The 26,586-nt window shown below is 38.1% G+C and overlaps 2 protein-coding genes across 7 annotated transcripts in view; one reads left to right on the top strand and one right to left on the bottom strand.

Moving 5' to 3' along the window:
- The window catches only part of prmt9 (protein arginine methyltransferase 9), a 97,343-nt gene extending 84,138 nt beyond the window's left edge, over window positions 1-13,205 (top strand). For all 6 annotated transcript variants that reach the window (XM_041193917.1, XM_041193907.1, XM_041193933.1 and 3 more), the window contains 7 exons: window positions 2,922-3,028; window positions 4,580-4,772; window positions 5,708-5,891; window positions 7,797-8,514; window positions 10,304-10,457; window positions 10,555-10,677; window positions 12,139-13,205. In XM_041193917.1, the coding sequence (XP_041049851.1) occupies window positions 2,922-3,028; window positions 4,580-4,772; window positions 5,708-5,891; window positions 7,797-8,514; window positions 10,304-10,457; window positions 10,555-10,677; window positions 12,139-12,357 (1,698 nt within the window). In that variant the 3' untranslated portion in view covers window positions 12,358-13,205. The remainder of the gene's footprint in view (window positions 1-2,921; window positions 3,029-4,579; window positions 4,773-5,707; window positions 5,892-7,796; window positions 8,515-10,303; window positions 10,458-10,554; window positions 10,678-12,138) is intronic.
- Window positions 13,206-15,123: 1,918 nt separating this feature from the next.
- Window positions 15,124-26,586, bottom strand: part of tmem184c (transmembrane protein 184C) — a 53,716-nt gene continuing 42,253 nt past the window's right edge. The window contains exons 6-10 of the mRNA XM_041192681.1: window positions 26,253-26,346; window positions 25,517-25,629; window positions 25,151-25,250; window positions 22,005-22,176; window positions 15,124-16,596 (exon numbers count right to left, since the gene is read on the bottom strand). Of these exons, the coding sequence (XP_041048615.1) occupies window positions 16,313-16,596; window positions 22,005-22,176; window positions 25,151-25,250; window positions 25,517-25,629; window positions 26,253-26,346 (763 nt within the window). The 3' untranslated portion in view covers window positions 15,124-16,312. The remainder of the gene's footprint in view (window positions 16,597-22,004; window positions 22,177-25,150; window positions 25,251-25,516; window positions 25,630-26,252; window positions 26,347-26,586) is intronic.

The raw sequence follows: 26,586 nt of genomic DNA, 5'->3' as shown, positions 1-26,586 counted from the left end.
AGATGCTGGAAATCTGAAACAAAAACAAACATTTCTGGAAAAACTCAGGTCTGACAGCATCTGTGGAGAGAAAGAGTTAACGTTTCGAGTCCAGATGACTCTTCTTCAAAGCCAAAGAGAAATAGAAATGTGGTGAAATATATAGTGTACAAGGGGGTGGGACAGATGAAGCTGGGTAGCAGGCCAGTGATAGGTGTAGGCAAAGGAGAGATTGTAAAATATGTCATAAATTGGAATCAGAGTTTGGCAGGCAAAAATGTTAACACAACAGTGGACTGCTTTGAAAGGGAAGATAATTCAGGTATAGCCAAGGCACATTTCCTCAAGGGGAAAAGGTAGAGCAAACAAATTCAGAGCACTCTGGATGACAAATGAGATAGAGAGTAATATGAAACAGAAAAAGGGTGCGTATGACAGATGCCAGGTTGATAATGCAAGTGGGTACCAGGGTGAATATGAAGGTTCAAAGGGGAAGTGTAAAAAGAAATAAGAAAAATAAAGAGGGAGTATGAGAAGAAACTGGTAGCTAACATAAAAGGGAATCCAAAAGCCATCTTAATGCATATACATGGTAAAAAGGTGGTAAAAGAAGGGACCTTAAAGGGGATTTGCAAATGGAGGCAGGGGGCATGGCTGATGTGCTAAATGAGTACTTTGCATTGTCTTCACCAAGGAATAAGAAACTACCAAAGTCACAGTGAAAGAGGAGATAGTTGAGACACTGGAGGGGCTAAAAAGTGCTGAAGAGGAGGCATTAGAAAGGCTGGTGGTTCTTAAAGTGGATAAGTCACCAGAATTGGATGAGATGCATCCATGGATACTGTGGGAACTGAGGGTGAAAATAGCAGAGGCATTGGCCATAATCTTCCAATCGTCCTTAGGTACAGGGGTGGTGCCAGAGGACTAGAGAATTGCAAATGTTAGACCCTTGTTGAAAAAATGGTGCAAGAATAAGCTCAGCAATTACAGACCAGTCAGTTTAACCTCGTTGGTGGGAAGCCTTTTAAAAACAAAAACTCAGGACAAAATTAACAGTCACTTGGATAAATGTTGATTAATTAAGGAAAGCCAGCATTTATTTGTTAAAAGCAAGTCATGTTTAACTAACTTGCTTGTGGTTTTGATAAGGTAACAGAGGGTTAATGAGGATAATGTGGCTGATGTGGTATACACGGACTTCCAAAAAGTATTTGACGACGTGCCAGACAACAGGGTCATCAGAAAAGTTGGTGCCCATGGAATAAAAGGGACAGTAGCAGGATGTATACGAAATTGGCTAAGTGAAAATAAATAGAGAGAAATTGTGAACCATTGTTTTTCAATCTGGATGAAGACATATGTGGGATTCCTCAGGGATCAGGAAAAGGACCTCTGCTTTTCCTGATATATATTGATGACCTAGACTTGGGTGTACAGGGCAAAATTTCAGAACTTATGGATGACACAAAATGTGTAAGTATTGTGAACTGTGAGGAGGACAGTGATAGACTTCAAGAAGATGTAGGCAGGCTGGTGGAATGAACAGAAAAGCGGCAGATGAACTTTAATGCAGAGAAGTGAAGTGATTCATTTTGGTAGAAAGAGAAGGGGCAATATGAAATAAAGGATACAATTCTAAAGGGGGTGCAGGGCAGAGGGACCTGGGGGTATATGTGCTCAAATCATTGAAGGGGACAGGACAGGTTGAGAAAGCAGTTCATAGAGCAAATGGGATCTTGGACTAAAGGCTTAGAGTACCAAAACAAGGAAGTTATGATAAACATTTATGAAACACTGGTTCAGCCTCAACTAGAGTGTTGAGTCCCATTATAAGCACTATACTTTAGAAAGGAAATTAAGGCATTAGAGAGGATATGGAACAGATTTATGAGAATAGTTCCAGGGATGAGGAGCTTCCATTACATTTGATAGATTGGAGAAGCTGGTCCTGTTCACCATAGAGAAGAGAAGATTAAGACGAGATTTGATAAAGCTATTCATAGCCATAAGGGGTCTGGATAGAGTAGATAGGGAGAAACTTTTCCTGTTGGCGAAAGGATCAAGAACCAGAGGGTATTGATTTAAGGTGATTTGCAAAAGAAGCAACAGTGCCATGAGGAAAAACATTCTTAGCTGCTAGTGGCTAAGATCTGGAATGTACTGCTTAGGAGTGCATCATAGGTAGAATCAACTGTTGCTTTGAAAAGTGAATTGGATAATTACCTGAAGAGAAAAAATTTGCAGGGTTATGGGGAAAAGGCAGGTTAGTGGTACAAGGTGAGTTGCTCTTACCGAGAGGCAGCATGGACACAACGGGCCATATGGCCAGCTGTGTTGTGATCATTCTATGCTTCTGGAATTTTGAAAGTGGGGTTTTTTTTTTGGATTTACTCAGTGATTTCATGGTGGGTAGTTTTTTTTTGCCCTCATCAAGCTTAGAGGCCCCTTATTACTGGATAATGGAATTCTTTCCTTGTGGGTATTGTAATTACTGGATGAAGAATAAAAGCTTTCAGGACTTTTCTATCATTCATTATCTACAACCCAAAAAGAGGCCCTAGGCATTTACAGAGTCTTTTCCATTTCTTCTATCAGCCAATTTTATGTACCCGCTGAGCAAGATGGATAATTAATGCCAGATTATGGATAGGTTGTGCTACGCCAACACCCCCTACTAATAATGGCTTGGGACTACTTGTTTAATTTAAGCTTCTCATTTTCAAGAGAGAAGATCTTCTTGGATTTGAACCCATGTCCAATGTTCTAATTCACTGTACCATACAGTTTTGCAGATTGACCACAACTGCCAAATGATTCTAGATTTGGGAAGAAAATCTGCAGAAGTATATTTGGGAATGTAGAGCTACAAGTACCATCCTTTCACTTTTAATTTAGCTTTATTTTCCTCTTGGAAATATGGCGTTTCATTTTTTGTTTCTCAGCCAGCAGGACAGGAAGGTCCCACTGAAGGATTTGGCCGTGTCATCCCATTGCATGCTGTTGTGTTTGGCATGGTAGTGGAGTGTCAAGAGATCCGCAGACATCACAGGTTAGTTTCTGGACAATGTTTGTGTACATACCTAGTTTGGAGACAAAAATGAAAGGGCTGCATTATATGATTAAGCTCACCAATTTATTTTAACTGAGTTTCTTTTATTGGTTTGAAGTGAAAGCTGTGCAGTTGACATAAAATATCCCTTAATCCCATCTTTTAATGGCATTTTCTGTTGAACCAGTATAGTTTTCACACCAACTATATATGGATATTCTGCAAGTTTGACTGTCACTTTGCTACTGGAGAATAGATTTGTGTTGTGGACTAGCAACTTTATAAGATTACCCAACCTCATTGCATTTATCCAGAGAGTATTAACTTTCATCCCAACAGTTTGGCTTGTCTTTGAATCAAAGTTATGTGGCATGACAGAATGCTATCCCAATACCAATTTCTTTGTAACTAATCTAAATGGACAAATGAACAGCTGGCTTTGAAAGCAAACTTTGTAGTTAACCAGAGATAAAATGATCTCTAAGTCTCTGCTTGGATTTTAGCAACTCATGGGTAAGGAAAGGTTAGATGTAGTAAATAACCTGATCATGCTTTTGAAAACATTTTTGATCCTTTCTCACCCAATCTTGAGGAATTCCTTAAAGGAGCACTGCAGGTTGACTTGTTTGAAAGTAAGTGAAAAACTACATCTAGTTGAACAGTTAATCTCCCCAATAATGAGTTAACTCCACTACTATATTGATTTTTATGATTGTTGTTTAACACACCACGTTGAAATGATTATCTACAATGGCAGTGCCAACATCCCCTGATCACTGCGCTTCTTCCCATTAGCTGGGAAGAATTGCAAGTTGTTGCAATATCATCAGATTACTATGTTCAAAATAACATTTAGAGCATGCATAATGGTGGTAATTACTATTAACTTGATGTATGCATGGTTTAGAGTTAATAAGAAATTTGGGCATTTTGGTTAATTGGTTTAATCAATGGTAAGTTTTCATTTTTATTAAACAGCATCCAGTAATCTAATTAAAAGGATTGTGATATAATTTTCCAATGTGCTGAATAAACTAGGATTAAAGAAATACTAATTTATCGTTAGGGCAAGCAATTTGTTGTGCCATAACAATTCATAACTATTTCACTTGGCATATGTGCTGTAACTTTGATTTAAAGTCCTAGAACTAGTCATTACGAGGTTTCCAGCCATTGCATACATGGGAAATGAGTGACTGCATGCTCTGTGTGGAACATTAAAATAAACATTGTCACGGAAAACGCCCACCATCAAAGGATCAACATGGAGAGTGCAGCAAGAGAACAAGTGGTGCAAGGAGAGACATGCCAGGACCATTCTACTAGCAATTATTGGTGATTTTCAGTAATATTCTGCACCAAATTACTTGTCCTGTTTGAAATAAAACACTTTTTTTGGATTGTTTCAGTCTGGTGTTACGACTCTAGTTCTCACAGCGTTAAAGGAGTTTTAAAATGATGCACAAACTTATAAAACAATGTTGAGCAAAATTAATTGTAGAATGGTTAATGAAAATCTGGTATCACAGTTTTTCTTATCCTGTTTGGCAGAGTTTGCTTCAACGAGGTTGGTGGATTGCGTTTGAATGAAGCAGTAATGTGGTACAGCCCTGTTAGCAATGAATCCTGTATTGACGATGCTGCTGAACCTTACACCACTGAGAGGATGAGACAAGTTCCTGGCGGATACACAACGTTGACTGACCACTTCCAGGCCATGACCATTGATTTCAACAATCCACGGGTATGAGAACTAACTCCATGAAGGCATACCCACAAAGCATATTCATTGTTTAAATCTTGCTTGTTACTTGCGGCAAATGAGGCAGATTAACATTGTTGTCATGATTATGCCAACTGTCTTACAATTTTCTTGAAAGGTCAGAGCTACACAAAGGTATGTGTTTGGAGAATTGGGCACAAGAGCATGGATGTCTTGATAAGTTTTACATTGTTTCACTGTGAATTCACTGTCTCCCAGGGTGAGATAACTATAAGGTCAAAGTATATACCTAAGTTCACTGATCCCATACAAAAGTCACTGGGTTGCCACAGTTGAAGGGAATCTGGGTCACATGCTTGGTCTTGTAGTTTTTATAGAATTAGCCCCAGTTTGTGCTCTCTTTGAGCATGGCTGTCTACTGGTAGTGAGGGATGTGAACATACACTAATGTCTGTAGGATGTTAAATGTGGTAGAAACAGTAAATTTTCCAAGTGTTACAGGGGTATTGGTAGAATAATAGATTATTATAGAGGTTGAGAAGACAAGGTCTTTGCCTTTCTGATAGACAGCCTCACTGAAACTCTGCAAGTTTTTCTGACCATTATGATCAGAAGATTTTGGACTATGAATGTGCAAACTTCCAATATGTGCTTGTAGCAAGCAAGGCTTCTCCTGAAAATATGATGCTAGCCCTTTAATATTAATCTCTGTTAGTGGTAAGAAATTTTCTAGGATGCAGGCGTTTTAAAAAGTAACTACTTCTGCGCTGTTTCACTACATTGTAACTGGGTCTGTAAATAATTTTCTTAGTTTAAAAAACACCTTAATTTAACCTTAAGATTTTAAAAGGCCTCTAAAAAGTAAAATTTTGCTCATTATTTTGAAAATACTGCGCACAAAGTATGATATGAACTCTGCAGCAATTTGTGACCATCATTTGTGTACATTGTGTTAGGAATTGGAGGAATTGACCACCAGGAATCCTTGTCGACTTTGTCTCCCAGTAGTTAAGGAAGGTGTGCTGGATGCTATTGTAGCCTGGTTTGTTCTGCAGCTAGATGAAGATACAAGTCTTTCCACTGGTCCTGATGAAGAGACCTGTTGGGAACAGGCTGTGTATCCTATACAGGGCGTGCTTGGTAAGTGTGAAATAATGTAAATGGTGGAGTTGCCATTAATTTAAAGGAAGCAATTAGTTGAATTTTAAGTCCTTGAAATTTACAAAAACTCAAAAACATAAGTATTCATAATAATTAGGGTTTTGATGGAGCAAGGAAGGAGAAACTCTCCTCTGAGAAATGAGTTGGTAACCAGAGGTCATAGATTTAAAATAATTGGAAGAAGAACTAGAGAGGAAAGGAGTAGAATTTTTTTCACATAAGAGGATGTTAATTCTGGGGTGCAGCACCTGAGGTATGATGAATCAGATTCCAAAGGAACTTGAGTACTAATTTGCAGGGTTATGTGAAAACCTAGGTTATGGAAATCAGACAGCTCTTTCAACCAGACAGCACAAGCATAATGGGCTGAATGGCCTCCTTCTGTGCTGTAAGGTACAGAACCTGTTTAGTGAAAGTTTGTTGTTCAAATCAGATATGAAATCTATTGCCTTTTATGTTAGGGAATAAAAGCAGCAGCATTAGGCATTTATCCCTGATATAACAAGAGTGTGTATTTATATATCACCCTTTAAAATAGTGAGTCATCCCAAGGTTATCAGACAAAATTTGACACCAAGTTACTTAAGGAAATATTAGGATAGGTAATATCAAAAGCTTGTTCAAAGAGGTAGCTTTAAAGAGAAGAGAGAGGCAGAGAGGTTTGGGGAGAAAATTCCAGAGCTTAGGGTTTAGTCAGCCAATGGCACAGCTGTCAGTGGTGGGACAAAGGAACTTGGATGTACAAGAGGTTCACAATCAGAAAAGATAGGGAGGGGGCAAGGTTATGACAGGATTTGAAGACCAGGATGAGAACTTTAAATTCCAGGTATTTTTGGACCTGGAGTCAATATAGGCCAATGAGCAAAAGGATGATGGGTGAACTAGGTTTGGTGCAGCTTAGGATAAGGGGAACCAGAGTTTTGGATGAACTGAAGTTTTGGAGGGTGGAAGATGGGAGCAGTTCAATAGAGCATTGGAATAATCAAGAGGTAACAAAAGCATGCTTGAGAGTTTCAGTTGTAAATAGGCTGAGTTGAGGGCAGAGACAGTGCTGTTATGAATGTAGAAGTAGGCTGAGCTGGAGACAGAGAAGATAAGGGGCTGAAGCTCAGTTCAAGGTCAACTTGAACACCAAGGTTGCATATGGTCTGGTTCACCCTCAGCCAATGGTCAGGAAGAAGGATGAAGTCGTGGCTAAGAAGATGAAGGCTGAAGACAATGCTTTCATTCTTCTCAGTATTTAATTGGAGGAAGTTTATATTGCTACTTGATTTGGCTACAGGGCTTTCAACATTTAAGTATGAATATTGAGCTATAAATAGGTAAGGAGGGGAAGTTCTTGGAGCAGGCTTCAAATTTTGCATGTTCTATTGTGAGACATTTTCCTTGAACACAGCATGGTTTTGCTCCAAGTATCACTTCTCATAGGGAGTCAAGTTTTCAGAATTGAGCCTGCAGACCATAGTGATAAAATTAGGAAACTGCGCTCCTGTTCAACAGCAATGCAGATCAGACAAGATATGGAGATCACTGTGCCTGATCAGAAATTAGGAGTACTGTAAATTGAATGCACAGACCTGTCTTCATTCAGTGTCATGGGTAAAGGAATGGTACAAATGAGTACCAGTTGTATTGGGAGAGTGGATTGATTATAAAGTAAACTTTCAAGATTTTTTATTGAGTCGAATGTGTGTGTTTTGAAAAAAAGCTATAATTCCAGTGATTCTATTGACTCCTATAAATTATTCAACATTCCATGTGAATTATGGCATATATCATCCAAACTTCTCAATTAATACGTGAACTTTGTTTTTTTAAGTCATTCAATTCAAATGCAGTACTCTTTATTTATATTTTCCTTACTTCTATTTTTTTCCAATTTAGGCCAGACAGTAAAGCCTGGTAATACTGTAGTAGTTGACGTTTCCTGCAAGAACTCATACCTGGTTTTTCACAGCATTGCTGTATTGAGCCACGAACACAAAATGGAAATTGAAGTGAATACCATGAGCAATCATCTTGCAAGTGAAGCTGAACTTTGTGATGCTTTGGCCAACCTTCAGACTACAAGTGAACCCAGAACGACCCTTCTACACTGTATGCTTGAATCTTCAGAAATAGCTCGTCTCAATAACACACAATATAATGACCATTTCAAATCTGCCTTAAGTAGTATATTGTTTTCATTAACGTCAGTGGATGGTGAAATCTATTTCTCACAGACCATAAATGACAGGAGTTCAAATATGAATTGTGAAAATACTAACAGCCAAAGTTCTTCAGATCTAACCTCTGACATGTTGTGCGTGTTGGATGTATCGGAGGGTTTTTCCATTTTGCCCTTGATCACTGCCAAGTTGGGATCTGTTAAAGTTTTTAGTTCCTTGGAAAAAGTACAGCAGCAAGTTGCGTTAAATGCTTTAGCAGAATCTAATGAAATTTCAAAAGATGTGTTGGAATTTTGGCATAATTATCTGGAGGATGACTCTACACTATTACAAAGGCCTCAGGCAGGCAAACTATGGAGCGTGATTATTCTTGATGCTATAGAGATGTGTGGACTCATACGACAAGGTTTGGTGGAGAAAGCAGCTCTAGCCAGGTATGTCAGCTTCTCTTTAATTGTTTAAAAAGCAACTGAACCCCAAGTCTAGTAAAATCACTTGTTGGAGCAATGGTGAAAGGGAAGGGAAATCAATAGGTAACTTAAATTTGACCTAATCTGTAACATTTCACCTGAGGTAGTGGGATTCCCTGAGCTTTTGTTCTTCTGGACTATATCTGTGTGTACAATAGGGCCTGTGATGGGGCGGGGGCAGATGGAGCGCTTAAATCCACATTCCCATTAATTTGCATATATCTTAACTTGCTGTTGCTAACAAACTTGGTGTACTGATTTAATATTTATCCAGCAGTTAGGCAACAGCATTAAAACAGTCCTTTCCAATCCTAAGGTCCACAATTTTCAAACAGAACAAGCAAATGAATAATGACCATGAATGCATTTAGAACCATTTAAGGCTTTTGCACTAGATTGCCAGATATAAAGGAGAGTTGATTGGGCAACCCTGTCACAGAACGTTGGTGTTAGAGATGCAGCGAGCTATGGAAAAGGCTGGCCAATAGGCTGGGTACTGTTGCCTTGTGAAAGTGAAGATCAGAACTGCAACTCTTATAAATTATTGCCATTCTTGCTCCCATATATATTAAATGGTTAGAATTTGTTTTTGCATGTGAAAGTTTAAATTTAGAAATTATTCTAATTTACTTATATTACACTGCATCACAACGCTTCTGTTACTGCAGTTATGATAATTTTAATTTACATAAGCTTTTTTATAATTATATTCTGTAAAAACTTAACCTACAAATCCTGTCTTTATGAAGTTCAACAAATGTAGGTAAGGCATTGAATGAACATTACTTTGGCAAATCTAAAAACAAGCTTTTAAACTAAATCGACCATTTACAGACTAGTATCAACCAGGAAGAATACTAAATGTTTGTGTAATCCTTTTGCTAAATTTGAGACTAGCAGTTTTTCTTTAAAATGTTTTCTTGGGTACACCTAAGCCAGGTACTCTGGCATCCACTACAAACTCCGTACCTTAAGGATTCTATATTCTCTTTGATGCAAAGATTGCTTATTTACTCCTTTATACCATCATCCTCCTCTTCCTCAGCTTCTTTACCGCTCATACCCTCATCTATGCCTTTATCCTCTCCAGATTTGACTATTCCAATTATTTCTTAGCTGCCCTTCCATCTTTGACCCTTCAGCTCATTCAAAACTCTGCTGCCTGTATCCGTTGCATTAAATCCTGCTAGCCAATCCCTCCTGTCCTTGTCATTCTACATTGACTGTTACTCATCAATGCTTCAAATTTAAATTTTCCATACTTCTATTTAAATCTCATGGTTTTGCTTCTCCCTATATCCATAAGTTCTTCCAGCTCTACAATTCCCATCTGTTCCTCTGACTCTGTCCTCTTGTGCATTTCCCTCTCTTTGCCCCACTATTACCATCTGTGCCTTCAACAGTGTAGGCCCCGCACTCTGAAATTATCTGCCTAAACCTCTCCATTTCATCCTTTAATAACCTCCTTAAAACCAATTGTTTGTGGTTACTTTTCATTCATCCCACTTTGGCTCAGTATCCAATCTTGACTCTCTCTCTAAAATGCTTTGGGAAGTTTTACTACATTAAAGGCACTATATGAATCCTTGTTTCTTTTAAATCAGTATTATTTCTGGCTGTGAAAAGTACAAGATAGTAGAGCAAAGCACATTGATGCATTCCATCGATCTTGGGAAGACACACAAAGTTTAAAGTTTATCGGTGAATCGACTTAAATGCTGGGACTGCTAGTATTTTTGTATTTTGTTTTTAGATGCTTGCTTCGACCTGAGGGAAGGTTGATGCCTCAGTGCATAAAAATATATGGGATGCTCATCGAATCTGAAACATTACAGCAAGAAAGTGCTGTCCAAGGAAAAGAAGCCACGCTGGGGTTCAATATTGCACCTTTCATCAATCAATTCAAGGTTCCTTATATATTTTTATAGTGTAAATATTAGACTTACAGGTTCATGTTATAAATTAATACACAGAGCATTTAATTAAGCTGCTTTTCCCCTACAGGTACCTGTCCACGTATTCTTGCATTTATCAACATTGCCTCATGTCCGATTAAGTGAGCCAGTGGAACTATTAAAGCTGGATCTGATGAGTGTGGTCACTGATGATTTGTGCAATGAAATCAGGGTAAGACAATTTTTCAAAAGTTAAGTCATCCAGTGTGCAGACTGTAGGCCTTTGTTTTGTTTTACTTTTTAAACATTATGATTTTGGAATCATTAAACTTCAAACAAGTAAACTAAAATCAGTTCTGATCTTTTACTGCTAATTAGAGATCTTACTATGCATTGTTTTTTGTGGAATATAAAGTGCAGTTGACCCTCCATTATCCATAATAACTGTGAATCCAATCCAGAAGATGTTAATGGAAATTAAGAATCCCCAAATGTTGATTTTGTACATGATACAAGAGTTTTCTGGACATGGGAATAAAGGAAAGTTAAATACAAATAAGAAAAATTGTTAATTCATCAAGACAAAGAGAATGAAGTGTAAATATTAAGTGTCATTATTTTTCAACATCAATGCATGTCTTTATCCAGTGAAATTTTTTTGGGGAGGGGTAACTTTGAAGGAAAATATTGGAAACTTCACTACACTTGTCAATAGACTTATTTGACAGTTGAAACAGTATGGAGACATATTTCACCTCCTGCCTCACCCCCATTACAGTAAACTTTATCTGAAAGCCTTAGATTGTTCCCTAATTGAGGACATAACCTGCACCTTAGTCATTTACCAATGCTGCAGAAATTTAAAATTCTCATCCTTGTGTTTAAATCCCTCTATGGTCCCACCTCTGCCCATGTCTGTAACCTGATCCAGCCCACAATTCTTCAAGAACTTGGTGTTCTCCCAATTCTGGTATTTAGCACCCACCACCACCCCCCCTGCCATTCCTTTGCCCACCATTGGCTGTCATACTTGCAGTTGTCTGCACTTAAGCTCTGGAATCCCTCCATAAATTTCTCTACAAAACTTAAGTTTTTTCTGAAACAAAAACAGAATTACCTGGAAAAACTCAGCAGGTCTGGCAGCATCGGCGGAGAAGAAAAGAGTTGACGTTTCGAGTCCTCATGACCCTTCGACAGAACTTGAGTTCGAGTCCAAGAAAGAGTTGAAATATAAGCTGGTTTAAGGTGGGGGGGGGGGGGGGGGGGGGTGGGGGTGCTGTGGGGGTCTCTCTCCCCCCCGCCTTAAACCAGCTTATATTTCAACTCTTTCTTGGACTCGAACTCAAGTTCTGTCGAAGGGTCATGAGGACTCGAAACGTCAACTCTTTTTTTCTCCGCCGATGCTGCCAGACCTGCTGAGTTTTTCCAGGTAATTCTGTTTTTGTTTTGGATTTCCAGCATCCGCAGTTTTTTTGTTTTTATTAAGGTTTTTCTGGTTGGTTTCAAGTAAATTTACAGAATAATTTGAAATGAAGATAATACATTTATGGAAATTACTCAAATGTCACCAGTGCTATGGAGAGTGCAACATTAATTTAAAATATTAATTTCTTCAGCCTTGGTCATTACATGTTCTTTTGGATATCTTTACAGAACTACAATATCATTTCTGTTCTTCTGTTTGAACATATAGGTTCAAGTATATTCCTCTGGAAGAATAACTGCAGTCCCGTTTTGGTATGAAATTTATCTGGACACAGAAATCAGTCTGAATACTTGGAGTGATACTTCTCATTGGAAGCAGGCTGCCTTTGTTTTGGATAATCCAGTCCAAGTTAATGCAGGAGATGAACTTATACTGAAAATTCACTATCACAAAAGTAATATCTCAATGATTGTAAACCATGGATAGTTAATTTTAAAGTCAGGTTCAGGAAAAATAGTAAATTTAGTACAGCTAATCTATTTTATAGCACCAATGATAGGAGTACCCAAGAATCAGCAATGTTAAATGGGGAGAAAGAACAATACAAAAGCAAAATTCTACCAATATGTTGGAAATTTGAAATTAAAACAGAATATGCTGAGAAGATACTCAGCAGGTCAGGTAGCATCTGTGGAGAGAGAAACAGAGTTAACATTTCAGGTCGATGACCTTTCATCAGAGTTCATGAAAGGCAATCAATCTGAAACATTAAGCAGAAGAGAACTCAAATGAGAAACTTGCGATCTACCATCTGCAAACACAAACCAAGAGGAATAAAGTAATTTGCCTCCATTTAGTCACATCATATCCTCAGGCATCCCATTGTACTTAGTCCTTCTTGCATGTGCACGGGAGTCACTTATTTATGTAGGCAAAAGTGGCAGATAATTTAATAACCAACAAACAGCAATGAGTTTAAGTTCCAATTTAGTCTTTTTGGTGAGGGAGAAATGATGACCAGACATCAAAAGAATCCCCTGCCTTTCTTCAAATAGTGCCATAAAATCTTCAAAGTCCACTCATTTCACCAAAACTGGCAGATGGGACTTTTATTTAACATCTCATTTGAAAATTTGCACTTTCAACAATGCAACAACCACTGTATTTAAGTGACCACATGTTTGAATATCTTAAATACACTTTTGGATAGTTACATGTATATTTGTACAAGCATGCATCTGTGCCTCTTTACTGTAATCAAGGCTTTCCTATCTATATTACCAATTTGTCAAATTATTAATGTTACTTATAAAGCCAACTTATTTGGAAGAAAACCGTTCTTTGGTGCTTATTTGTTGGAAGTAATCATTCTCAAAACAAGACTTTACTAGTGCTACAATATTTTGGAGCCGTACAGAGCAGAAAGTTAATTCAGCAGGGATTTACCCTAAAATTGTCACTGATAAAAATGACCATTGGATGCAAATCTCCACCGTATACAATCAACTATTTTACTGAAGTCATTAAAAAGACAAATGCAGTCATTTTGGGAGGCTGGTAAGAGTGGACGCTATGGCCGGAATTTTCCGGCCCTGCCAAAGTAAATGGACGTTTGAATGGCTTGCCACATTTTCTGGCCCCAGCCCCGCTGTGACCGGGCCGGAAAATTCTGCCCTATATGTTGTAGTCCAACCAGAGTTCCAGATGCTTTCCAGTGCTAGGGCATTGCGGAAAACAGCATCTACTCATTGTCCAAATAAGAGTTTAGGAAGCAGGACTTCAAAAGGTGGTAATCTCAGAATTATTTTCTCAGCTACAAACTAAAATAGGGAAGGGTAAGATGATGAAAGAGCTCACTGCATGGCTAAAGGGGTGGTGTTAGAAAGAAAGTTTCCATTTTATGCAGCATTCTGGTTAAGATGAGAGCTATTTTGGAAGGATGGGCTACATCCAAATAAATGTAACTGGCAGAACAGCTATTCAGCAGTGTGTAGTTTAAACTAGGAAGGAGAGGTAATAAGTAAAAAAAATAAAAACAATCATAAATAACAAAGGAAAACAATATTAAGCATAAGGAATGAAGAGAATAGGAGGAAAATCAAAATCAATTTAATGAAGGCTTAGAAAGTAATTAAATGTCAGCTGAACAAAAAAATGAATGTATTTCGAGCCAATCTTTTCCCAAAGATAAAGAAATATATTGTTCAATGTGGGAAATAAGATGGGAAAATTAAAATTTTAAGACACTCGGCATAAGAAAGAAGTGAATACTTGAAATAGAGAAGACAGGAGTTACACAAGGGGTTCAAATGGAGAGAATACAGAGATTAAGATAGAAAGGGAATTACATCATGCAGTGGAACCACAGAACTGCCTGCAGATTTGACAAAGTAACTTAGAGGTGTGCTGTTGTAAACTAATTGATCCCTTTTTAAAATTGATGCAGAATCACAGAATCTTTAGAGTGCAGGAGGCCATTCCCTCCAAGTCTGCACTGGATCTCTGAAAGAGCATTCAACCTAGTTCCACTCCTGCCTTTTCCCATAACCTTGAAGATTCATTCTTTTCAGATATTAAGTACATTCAGTAGCATAAACATTTAACAAAATTATACCACTTCCAGGAAGCCTCTGTATCCGAATCTTTGGTTACTGGTTGAAGTTGGTTTTACAGATAGTATACTGATCTAAACAGGATCGATTTTAAAAGAAAAACTTGATCCACAAAGGAATCAAAACAAGTACTGGAGTTATTAAAGAATTAGTTTCACATGATCCATATGTTTTATTAAGCAATTGGTAACTTAAGTGCCAAGTTTAATTACTGTCTTACAGTTTAACAGGCAGAATTCAGGAAATTTCCCACTCATTTCTGAACAGTATGCCCAACATATATTGTAGAGATCACCAACTTATTGCAATTTGATTTACACAAAAGGTCAGTTATTTGTTCAACTAGTCATGAGCCTGACAGCTTAATATTTGTAACCATAATTCCATTTTAATTTGCATTTGGGACAGTGGAATAAACCTTACGATTAAAATACTATTGTACCAGAATAGATTTTTAAAAATTCATTCATGAATGTGGGCATCGTTGGCTAGGCCAGCACTTATTGCCCATCCCTAATTGCCCTTCTTCAACATTTAAGAGTCAACTACATTGCTGTAGGTCTGGAGTCACATGTAGGCCAGACCAGGTAAGCACAGCAGATTTCCTTCCCTAAAGGGCATTAGTGAACCGGATGGGTTTTTATGACAAATCAGCAATGGTTTTGTTGATGGTCAGACTTTTAATTCCAGATTTTTATTGAATTCTAATTTCACCATCTGCCGTGGTCCCCAGGGCATTACCCTGGGTCTCTGGAATACTAGTCCACTGTCTCCCTGGTACACTCTGAACTTTCACTATGCCTTTTCCAAGTTACAGCAATGTAAGAAATGCAAAAGTCTCCATTTAATTAAATCTGAGCAGCAACTCAGCATTGTAACAATTTTGGCATGTTATTGGAACTAAAGTGGCTCAGATGTACTAAAATATCCTGCCTGTTAACAGTATTGGGATTCCACTGCCTTCTCTGCTCCACCGCCCTGCATTTCAGATTACTAGCCAGCACAAGTTTCTTGCATATTAGAATTCCGATTGAATTTCAGTAAAACATGGTAAGCTGGGAAGATATGGAACTGCAACTAGCTGGCTCAGGAAAAATGAATTACCATTATTTAAAAAAACTAAACTGACCCCTCACACCAGTGGCCATGCTTCCTTCCACCTGACTTAACTACTATGCACCACTTCTGCACTTATTCCTCTGTTAACAGCACACAGTCTCACTTTTTCCAGCTGTCACATTTTCCTCTTAAATTTAATAGCAAGCTTTATCGGGGCAACTTTTGTGCAAGGCTCGTTTCTCTTCATATCACTTCCAAACAAAATTCTCAGTAATAAAATTAAACTGATAAATAGGAAATACAATATAATTGCTTAGTCACTTTGACTAAATGAGCATTGTATCAAAAAGGGCTAAGAAATGTTCCAGCAATTTAAAGTAGAATGGAAATGAATAGTATTTAAGTAGTGTTGGTTGCCAAGGTATCACAGGACTATTAATGTTCAGTATATATAAGCCACTTTGGATGCTAAAATTGCTCGTTAATTAGTAATTTCAGAGACTATTGCATGTTGAAAGACCCTGTAATGCTCTGGCCAATATTTTAACATTACTTGCATAATATACAGTATGCTAGTTCTATGAATTCTAGAATTTTGTGCATCTATTTGATCAATATTTCCCTTTCCTCCTATTTAGCTTTCTTAATTTACAGAATTAGATTTCTAAGTTTTATCCAAGTTTCAAATTGAGTCATTATTCAAAGTACCAATAAAAGATATGACCTCCAAGTCAGAAGCTGAAGTTACAATACACATGTCTTTACCAGACTCATGCTGAATCATTAGGCACAGGATTTAAGGAGTCTTCAATCTCTTGCTCTTTGGCTAAATTGTCAATAGGTTCATTTGTTGCTGGGAAAGTTGTTGTAGGATGGGGTGCAAGAGCTGCATGTGTTTGTCCAAATCCTTGGTAGTATCCCATTGGAGATGGTGGGAGAGATGGAGTGTCAGAATTCAGGTCCTGGCTTGCTGAAGACAGAAGGCTGGTGTGTTCATTGTGCTCCTCTTCTACCACAATATTTGTTTTCCTTGGTCGACCCAACACTGTCCTACCTATAAAATTTAGACATTGAACGTCATTCATTTTCAACTCTTAACAGCTTGTTTCTATAAGTCAGATCCATAAAAGCAGCATTTTGATGAAGCAGGGTCCCCTATATTTACATGCCATTCACTAAATTCAGTTGTTCTAGTTAGAATGCATTTGCCCTGCAGCTATCACCTCAGATGAGTAGTTTAGTTTCCAACTTACATAGAACTCTACTTACATTAATTGACTGGAACTTTAACTGTGTTGCCCAGGAGGGCATTCCGCTTGACTGAATGCATTCCTTCAGAACGCTTTCCCACCAGCAACAAGTTTTTAAAGAGAGCAGCAAAGGGACAATCCTAGTGCTCTAAACTTTTAAATTTAAAATGAGGTAGATCTGAAGAATGTCCACGAGGTTGAACAGATCACCTGAGTATTTTGAATACCAAGTTTGCCGCAGCAATAGATTTCCAGTCCACGTGTTGTCAAACTGTCACAGCACAAGCCTACCTATCCACACTATTTGCAGTCAAGTTGGGTCCTGGCTCTGAATTTATGCAGCAAGTTTAATGCTAAACTTGTAGCAGAATTGCATCATTAAGAAACAAAGGAGATAAAGCTCATTAGTACAGCTGCTGCAGTGTTTGAAGATTAGCTATTATAATATAGTCCAGAATCCTCAAGTCAGGACAAGCTTTAGTGCAGGGCAGATTTTGATCCAACAACTAGTAACATGTCAGCTCTACACATAACATTACTTGTATTCCTCTTAGCAATATAATTACCCTCTACACACCTTGAAAAACAGCTAGCATGAGAACCTGCCAGCTCAAACTGCTGCTTATAGATTGTGGTTGATCAGTCTTCAATTATACATAGCTTTATTTGCTACGCAATCCATTTAGAAATATGAACTGTACATTAGAGAATCAACAGTGCTAAAAGGCTGTCATTTTTTCTGTTAGCAGTTAAATCTTTTGTGGCTAGCAGAATAATTGTAGTTTTTATAAGCAATTTGAGACAAAGGAGGCCACCTTGTGATTGATCGTGGAACAGCAGTAATACAGTATTTTGCCTTAGGTTTTATGAAACAAGGCTTTATTAAGAGTAAATCATGTTTAACTAAGTTGATTGAGTTTTTTGATGAAATAGCTGAGGATATTGCGGTTGATGTGATGTACATGGACTACCAAAAAGTGTTTGATTAAAATGCCACATGACAGGCAAAATACCAGGGTGATTGTGGCGGAAGACAAAAGTTCTTTAAAAAATTTTCTGACAAGGAATTATGTAATTATAGGACTTTTTATGAAATATGAATGCTTCATGGCCATTTCAAATGGGTGGAATCATTAGTTTTCCCTTTGCTTACCTTCTATTACCGTCAAGAGTGTGGACCAATACAGGATGAAGTCCACACTAACAACAGAACGTGATCTTGATGGATTATGTATAAGCAAAGGACTATGACAGTATTTTGCAAACTATTTTCCAAAGTGATCCCATTTTAACTCACCACCACCTTCTCAAGGGCAATTAGGAATGGGCAACTAGGAATGGGCAACTAGGAATGGGCAACTAGGAATGGGCAACTAGGAATGGGCAACTAGGAATGGGCAACTAGGAATGGGCAAAGCGATGCCCACATTGCATATATAAATATGTATATTAAAAAACTCAAAAATTAACATGACCCCAGACACCAGCAAAAACAAAACAGCAACAAAGTAGTATAACATTTGGTGTGTCACTATGAAAGTTCTCCCCACAATATATTCTGCCACATTCTTTCCCAATCATTCAAATGGCAATATCCCCGAGACTTCTTTGTGTCCTACTCACAACTTAGATTCTCACTTAGCTTTGAATCATCAACAAACTAGGATACGTTACACTTGAACCCCTCACACAAGGCATTTCTATGGATTATAAACAGCAGAGTCCCAATTGCTGACTCTTGTGGTATGCCACTAGTTACAGCTTGCAAACCCAAAAATGACCAGTTTATTCCTAGTATTTTCTGTCTGTTAACCAATCCTCTCAATCCATGCTAATACATTACCTCCAATTTTGTGCAATAACCTCTTATGTGGCACATTAAGTATATTTTGAAAATGCGAATATACAACATATACTGGCTCCACCTCATCTACCCAACTGGTTAAAATTTCAAAAGACCCCAAACAGATTGGAAAAGAGATTTTGAATCAATGTCGCTATGGCACAGGAAGACAATGTTTGTCGCATCAAATCCATGCCAGCTCTCTGTCGAGCAATTCAGTCAGTACCATTCCACCACTCTATCCCTGCAGCTCTGCAAGTTTATTTCCCTCAAATGCCCATCCAATTTCCTTTTGTAACTATTTATCGTCTCCATTTCTATCACCTTGTAAGCAGCGAGTTCCAGGTCATTACCACTCACTGGGTAAAAACATTCTTCCTCACATCTGAGTTCCCCCAGTCCTTGTACCATCAGCTAATGGGAACAGCTTTTCTTCATCCACCTGTTCTAAACCTTATATTATCTTGTACACCTCTATCAAATCACCTCTCAATTGGAAAAGGGCTAATTTCAAAGGGAGTTCATGCTTGACTAATCCAAGTCAATTTTTTGGGTTGATGAAGTGGATGTTATCTATATGGATTTTTTAAAAAGTGTTTGATGAAGTTCCACATAAAAGGCTGGTTAACAAAATTGAGGTTCGTGGAATATGAGGGTCAGTATCAAATTGGATTTTGAAAAGTAGCTTAAGGACAGAAAAGAGCAAGTTGTAGTAAATGGATATTTTTCAGACTGGAAGATGGTGCATTGGTGTTCCCCAAGAGTCAATGCTAGGACCATTTTTTTGACATATATAAATGAGTTGGATTTTGAAATACAATAAAATTTCAAAATTTGCTGATGACACCAAACTTAATGAAGTAGAAAACTGAAGCTATTAATCAGCTGCAGTAGAACATAGATAGGTTTGCAGAATGGGCAGACAAGTGGCAGATGGAATTTAATACAAAGAAGTGTGAGGTGAATCATTTGGCAGAGGGGCTAAGGAGGCATTTTGGACTCACTGGCACAATTCTAAGGTGTGCGCAGGAACAGAGGGACCTTGGGGTTCATGTGCATGAATTTTTGAAGGTGGCAGGACATACTGAGAGCATGGTTATCAAAGCATACAGATCTTGGCTTCATAAATATAGCTATTGAGTACAAAAGCAGGGGAATTTATGCTGAACCTTTATAAAAAAAAAACTCTGGTTAGGCCACAAGTGGAGTTTGCGTCCAGTTTTGGTCACCACTCTTTAGAAAGGATGTATGGGTACTTGAAAGGGTGCAGAGGAGATTTACCAGAATGGTTCCAGAGATAGGGGATTTTGGTTACTTTTAAGTGGAGGGGCTGAGGTTGTTTTTGTTGGAGCAAAGGAAATTGAGGGAAGATTTGTTGGTTGTGTACAAAATTGACAGGATGGATATAGAGATAAAAACAAAAAACTGCGCATGCTGGAAATCCAAAACAAAAACAGAATTACCTGGAAAAATTCAGCAGGTCTGGCAGCATCGGTGGAGAAGAAAAGAGTTGACGTTTCGAGTCCTCATGATCCTTCAACAGAACTGAGTGAATATTAGGAGAGGGGTGAAATATAAGCTGGTTTAAGGTTTTGGCGGGGGGGGGGGGGGGGGGGGGGGGGGTGGAGAGAAGTGGGGGGGCTGGTTGTAGGGACAAGCAAGCAGTGATAGGAGCAGATAATCAAAAGATGTCACAGACAGAAGAACAAAGAGGTGTTGAAGGTGGTGATATTATCTAAACGAATGTGCTAATTAAGAATGGATGGCAGGACACTCAAGGTATAGCTCTAGTGGGGATGGGGTGGAAAGACTAGCAGGGCATAAAAGATATAGATTTCAAAATAATGGAAATAGGCAGGAAAAGAAAAATCTATAAATTATTGCAAAAAACAAAAGGAAGGGGGAAGAAACGGAAAGGGGGTGGGGATGGAGGAGGGAGTTCAAGATCTAAAGTTGTTGAACTCAATATTCAGTCCGAAAGGCTGTAAAGTGCCTAGTCAGAAGATAAGGTGCTGCTCCTCCAGTTTGCGTTGGGCTTCACTGGAACGATGCAGCAAGCCAAGGACAGACATGTGGGCAAGAGAGCAGGGTGGAGTGTTAAAATGGCAAGCGACAGGGAGGTTTGGGTCATTCTTGCGGACAGACCGCAGGTGTTCTGCAAAGAGGTCACTCAGTTTATGTTTGGTCTCTCCAATATAGAGGAGACGTAAACTGGGTGACCACTTTGCAGAACACCTGCGGTCTGTCCGCAAGAAAGACCCAAACCTCTATCTCGCTTGCTATTTTAATACTCCACCCTGCTCTCTTGCCCACATGTCTGTCCTTGGCTTGCTGCATCGTTCCAGTGAAGCCCAATGCAAACTGGAGGAACAGCACCTTATCTTCCGACTAGGCACTTTACAGCCTTTCGGACTGAATATTGAGTTCAACAACTTTAGATCTTGAACTCCCTCCTCCATCCCCATCCCCTTTCCATTTCTTCCCCCTTCCTTTTGTTTTTTCCAATAATTTATATACATTTTTCTTTTCCTGCCTATTTCCATTATTTTTAAATCTATATCTTTTATGCCCTGCTAATCTTTCCACCCCACCCCCACTAGAGCTGTATCTTGTGTGTCCTGCCATCCATTCTTAATTAGCACATTCGTTTAGATAATATCACAACCGTCAACACCTCTTTGTTCTTCTGTCTGTGACATCTTCTGATTATCTGCTCCTATCACTGCTTGCTTGTCCCGACAACCAACCCCACCCCCCCCAGCTTCTCTCCCCCCATTCACCTTAAACCAGCTTATATTTCACCCCTCTCCTAATATTCAGTTCTGTTGAAGGGTCATGAGGACTAGAAACGTCAACTCTTTTCTTCTCCGCCGATGCTGCCAGACCTGCTGAGTTTTTCCAGGTAATTCCGTTTTTGTTTTGGATATAGACAAGGAAAAACTGTTAGCATTAGCTGATGGTACGAGGACTAGGGAACTCAGATATAAGGTTTTGCTCAAGAGAAGCAGGGAAATGTGAGGAAAAACTTATTTTTACACAGCGAGCAGTAAATACCTTGAACTCATTGACCAAGGTGGTGGAAGCAAATAATAATTTCAAAAGGAAATTGGATGGGCACATGAAGGGTTACGGGGATAGAGTGAGAGAATGGGACTGACTGGATTGCTCTATGGAGAGCTGGCATGGAATCAGTAAGCCAAATGGCCTCCTACTGTGCCATAAATGATTCTATGACTCTAGATAATATTTCAAAGTTGACACCTAGATCAAAAACATGAAGTGAATACTGATATTTGGAATAAAAAGTTGTGTTTATGAATAAATTTCAAATGAAATGAGCTCCATCTCACTAAAACTTGACTTCCTTACCAACATTCCGTACTTGCTCCGATATATCTGCTCTGATGTCAGAGATATCCCACATGGCAAGAAAAGAATCCAAGCAGGAGCCTTCCTCAGCTTCCTGTACATATGGCTTGTAGGAAAAGCTATAATGATGACCAATCGCAGCAAAGAACATTTCAATACAAATCACAAAGTCCTGGGGAAAATACAAGAAGCATTTGGTGAAATTACTTTGTCTTTGGTTACGCAATTTGGTTGCACAAAACAAGCCAGTTTCCACATTTTAATTATATATTTTTAGAACATAAGACATAGAAACAGGAATAGGCTGTATAGCCCTTTGAGCTTGTGTCTCAATTCAATAAGGTGATGGCTAATCTTAGGTCTAAACTCGACTTTCACTTCTATACCCCATATCCCTTGATTCTGAGACACCAAAAATCTATCAATCTTCCTCTTGAATGTACTCAACAACTGAGCATCCAACAGCCTTTTGGGGTCGAGAATTCCAAAGATTTACAACCAGCTGAACGAACAGAAATTTCTCCACAACAGTCCTAAATAGCCAACACCCCTCATCCTGAAACTGTGATCCTAGATTCTCCAGCCTCTCAGCATCTATCCTATCAATCCCTCTCAGAAACCTAAGTGGGGGTTTAATCTCATCTCATTCTTCTAAACTCCATAAAGCACAGGCCCATTCTACTCAATCTTTCCTTGGAGACAACCCAGTTATCCCCGGAATCAATCCAGTGAACCACAGTTGCACCCCTCTAAAGCAAGTACATCCTTCCTTGGGTATGGAGACCAAAACTCCAGGCGTGGTCTCACCAAAGCTTTGTACATTTGCAGCAACATGTCCTTTCTCCTCTACTCTAAATTCCTTGTAATAAAGGCCATTTGCTTCCTAATTGTTTGCTGTACCCAGCATGTTACCTTGCGCTTCATGTACTGTACAAGAACAGCCAAATCCCTCTGAACATTTAACAATTTCTCACCATTTAAAAAAATGTTTCTTCCCTCCACATTATATTCCACCTGCCAATCTCTTATCTATTCTCTACATTCCTTTGCAGACTCTTTGTATTCTCCTCACAACTTACTTTTCCATTTAGCTTTGTATTATTAGCATACCCAAGTAAATTACACTCGATCCCTTCATCTAAGTCATTAATATAGATTTTAAATAGCTGAGCCACCAGCACTGACCTTTGTGGCACCCATCTAGGAACAGCATGTTAACCTAAAAATAGTTTAGGAAGGATGTGAGGGTCCTCGAGAGAGTGCAGAGGAGATTTACGAGGATGGTTCCAGGAATGAAGCATTTTAGTTACAAGGTTAGCTTGGAGAAGCTCAAATTGTTCTCTTGGAACAAAAGACATTGAGGAGAGATTTGATAGAAGTGCACAAAATTATGTCAGATTTAGAAAATATAGACAAAGAAAAGCTGTTCCTATTAGTTGATGGTACAAAGACAAGGGGCACAGATTTCAGATTTTGGGCAAGAGATGCAGGGAATATGTGAGGAAGAACTTTTTTTAAAAAAATGCAGCGAGAGATAACGACCTGGAACTAGTGGCCTATAAGGGTAGTGGACGCAAGAGACAATCAATGATTTCAAAAGGAAATTAAATAGTACTGAGAAATAATCTTGCAGGGCTACAGGGATAGAGTGAGGAAATGGGACTGGCTAGATTGCTTTAGGGAGAGACAGCATGGACTTGATGCGCCATATAGCCTCCTTCTGTGCAGTATGACTCTCTATGTTTCTATAACCTACTTAATCATATTCTCTACTTTCTATCCATTAACCAGTCCTCTATTCACACTAATATATTATCACAACCCTATTAGACCTATTCTTATGCAGCCTTTCGTGTAGCACCTTATCAAATGTCTTTTGAAAATCCAAACATGCACATTCACTGGTTTCCCTCTGTCACCCTGCTAGTTACATTATCAAAAAACTCAGACTTGTGGGAACAATTTTGCTTTCATTAAATCATTTAACTGTATGCAACTAAATACATTTAGCTGGATGTAATTATAAGGATATGCTGATAGGATTAGGTGAAGTGGGTGGGAGGAGGTTTGTGTGCAGCATAAATGCTGACAAAGACAAATTGGTCTGAATGGTGTGCTTCTGCACTGTAGATTCTGCATAATTATGTATCCACTCCAGTTCTGGCTACCTTAAGTTGCAAAAGTTCTTGTGCCTTTCCTTGATTATTATTGAAATTCATGTCATTTCTTAGTCGTCAATGAAATCTGTTGCATACTCGCCAAGGAAATCAATTTCTATTACTCCCTAACAGGTCCCATTGACATGGGGTGGGGAATGGGGACCGGGCAAATAATTTTAGGAATTTTAGGCCAGTATGTTTTACACGCAAATATTCCATTCCTAATAAACAGTGCATCCTCTGACTCACTAAGTAGCACCACAATTCAGTATTTATAATTATCACTTAGTCAATTTTATTTCCCCTCTTATTTTAAAACAACTTCCCAACTAATTTCCTAACAAAGACCGTATAGTTACCTCCAACTCTATCCAATTCAATTTTATTTTGCAGAACCTAATTAAATGCCGTTAACATTTATGCCATTCTCTTACCCTCCTCTGTGTGTCACGTCAATGCTATCAAACAGCTTTACTAGGCGAGAGATAACTTATATTTCACAAAACACTGCTGACTCTCCCTCCCCAGTTATTTTTCCCTCCCACAAGACCTCACTTATCTGGTGCATTCTCACAATTTCCCACATTTCTGATATTAACTTTACTCACCTAAAGTTACCTTGCTTGTCTCTTTTTTCTGCTACCTTCAAATCTCCCAACACTATCCACAAAACTAACTAGCTTTGGAAAATTGTAACTAATGTAGAGATTGTGTCCGCTAACTTTCTCTCCCTTGCCCATGTAGTTAAAATATAGATACCCACCAAGATAGCACAGCTAGTGAGCAAATAGCTTCCATTTTGGAGGTACTTCTATTGGACATTTTTCATTGTTTGCACAGATACTAAATACTAGTAAATATATATTCATTTCTAAGACTTTGAAAAATTAATTTTGAAGACCAGAAATGAACCCTATTTAAAAAAACACCTGCAAGGAATACAAGTTTTCAGATAGATTACTGTGGACTTGCAATTGTTAAATTTACCTGTAGACCAGTAGCGACAGCTTCTACACTTTCCCAGTCCCATGTACGTTTCTCAGAAATTATGCCAACTTTCACAAGTACTGCAATCAAAGCAGCTTGCCTATAATGAATTGACAAATCATTTTTTAAACAATAGGAGGACAAGCATAGCTATTTAGTAAACTAGATTCAGATTTTGCATAAGGTATTCAACAGTTATAAGTTACCAGGTTTTAGTTTTTGAGAATTGTAGTATTCTTATTTATCAAAATATAAAATAGAACATAGTTCTAAATGTTTATTCCAGCCATGTCTAAACCATCTGTCAGTAACATGAAATGAGATAAAGCTTTTTTAAAAAATTAACAATTTTAATTTTAAACTTACCAGAAGGATACAAATACAACCAGTTTCACACAGAGAAACTTGCCCACTGGTTGGATGGGGTTCAATTCATTTCGCAGTACTTTATAGAACAGCACAAGGCAATACATGGCAAACTACAAGAACAAAGCAAAGCTGAATCCCAAAGACAGGAAAAATAAACAATAGCTTGCAAATATATAGCGCCATTAATGAAGAAAAAATATAACTGAATGTGAATACAATTTTGAGTTCATAAGAAATAGTGTTCAATTCAAAATAGATGCTTGTTTTTATATATAAAAAAACAGCAATTATTTTGCATCCAATTCATATGCTTAGATTTACACTTTTGGTATAACTAAGAATTTTTTCTGAATATTTATAACAGAGTGTAAGCTTTCTTTAATACTTAGAACAAGACAATACTTATTATAAAAATGCCCTATACTTGATAACCTTATGTAACATAAATACTAGATTCAAGTTAAAAAAAAATGTCGAGGGATAAACACAGGTACACTTGATTTCATAATTATGAATGTAAAATGTGTAGATATCCTGTAGCGAACATAGTTAGAGATTATAGTTTCAGTTGTCAATATAGGGAGGTGTGAAGAGAGAATTCAGCTACATTTCATGGTATATCCAATGTTAAATTTAAGACCAACACAGCTCAAAATATTTGATACAAACGAAACAAACTAAGAGCATAAAACTTACATATTTTATAGACAGATGTATACTTCGTAAAACTTACTATTTGTGAAAGATTGTTAATTATAACCAAGTACGTCCAAGCATTTTTGAAGCTGAAATTCCCCTCATCATAAACTCCAACGAGTTCGCAGATTCTTTGGGAAAAGGAAAAATTACTTTTAGATCATCTATCTATTAGTATATGTACCAACTGACAACATACTTGTTTGCCTGTCCAAGCTTGAATGCTGAAATTCTAAAGCATAACTATGAAAAACATTTTTATGTTTATTCCAGAGTGCCCTGCTGAATCCTCTGGGTAGTTCCTTGAATAATCCTAACCATTTTGCTTATATTACTTGTCACAACTGGGAAACTCCAATTTTCAGACAGTG

Source organism: Carcharodon carcharias, chromosome 1 (genome assembly GCF_017639515.1).
Source record: "Carcharodon carcharias isolate sCarCar2 chromosome 1, sCarCar2.pri, whole genome shotgun sequence".
Lineage (NCBI taxonomy): Eukaryota > Metazoa > Chordata > Chondrichthyes > Lamniformes > Lamnidae > Carcharodon > Carcharodon carcharias.
The sequence above is the reverse complement of the archived record's forward strand: the minus strand, read 5'-3'. Positions and strand labels throughout refer to the sequence as shown.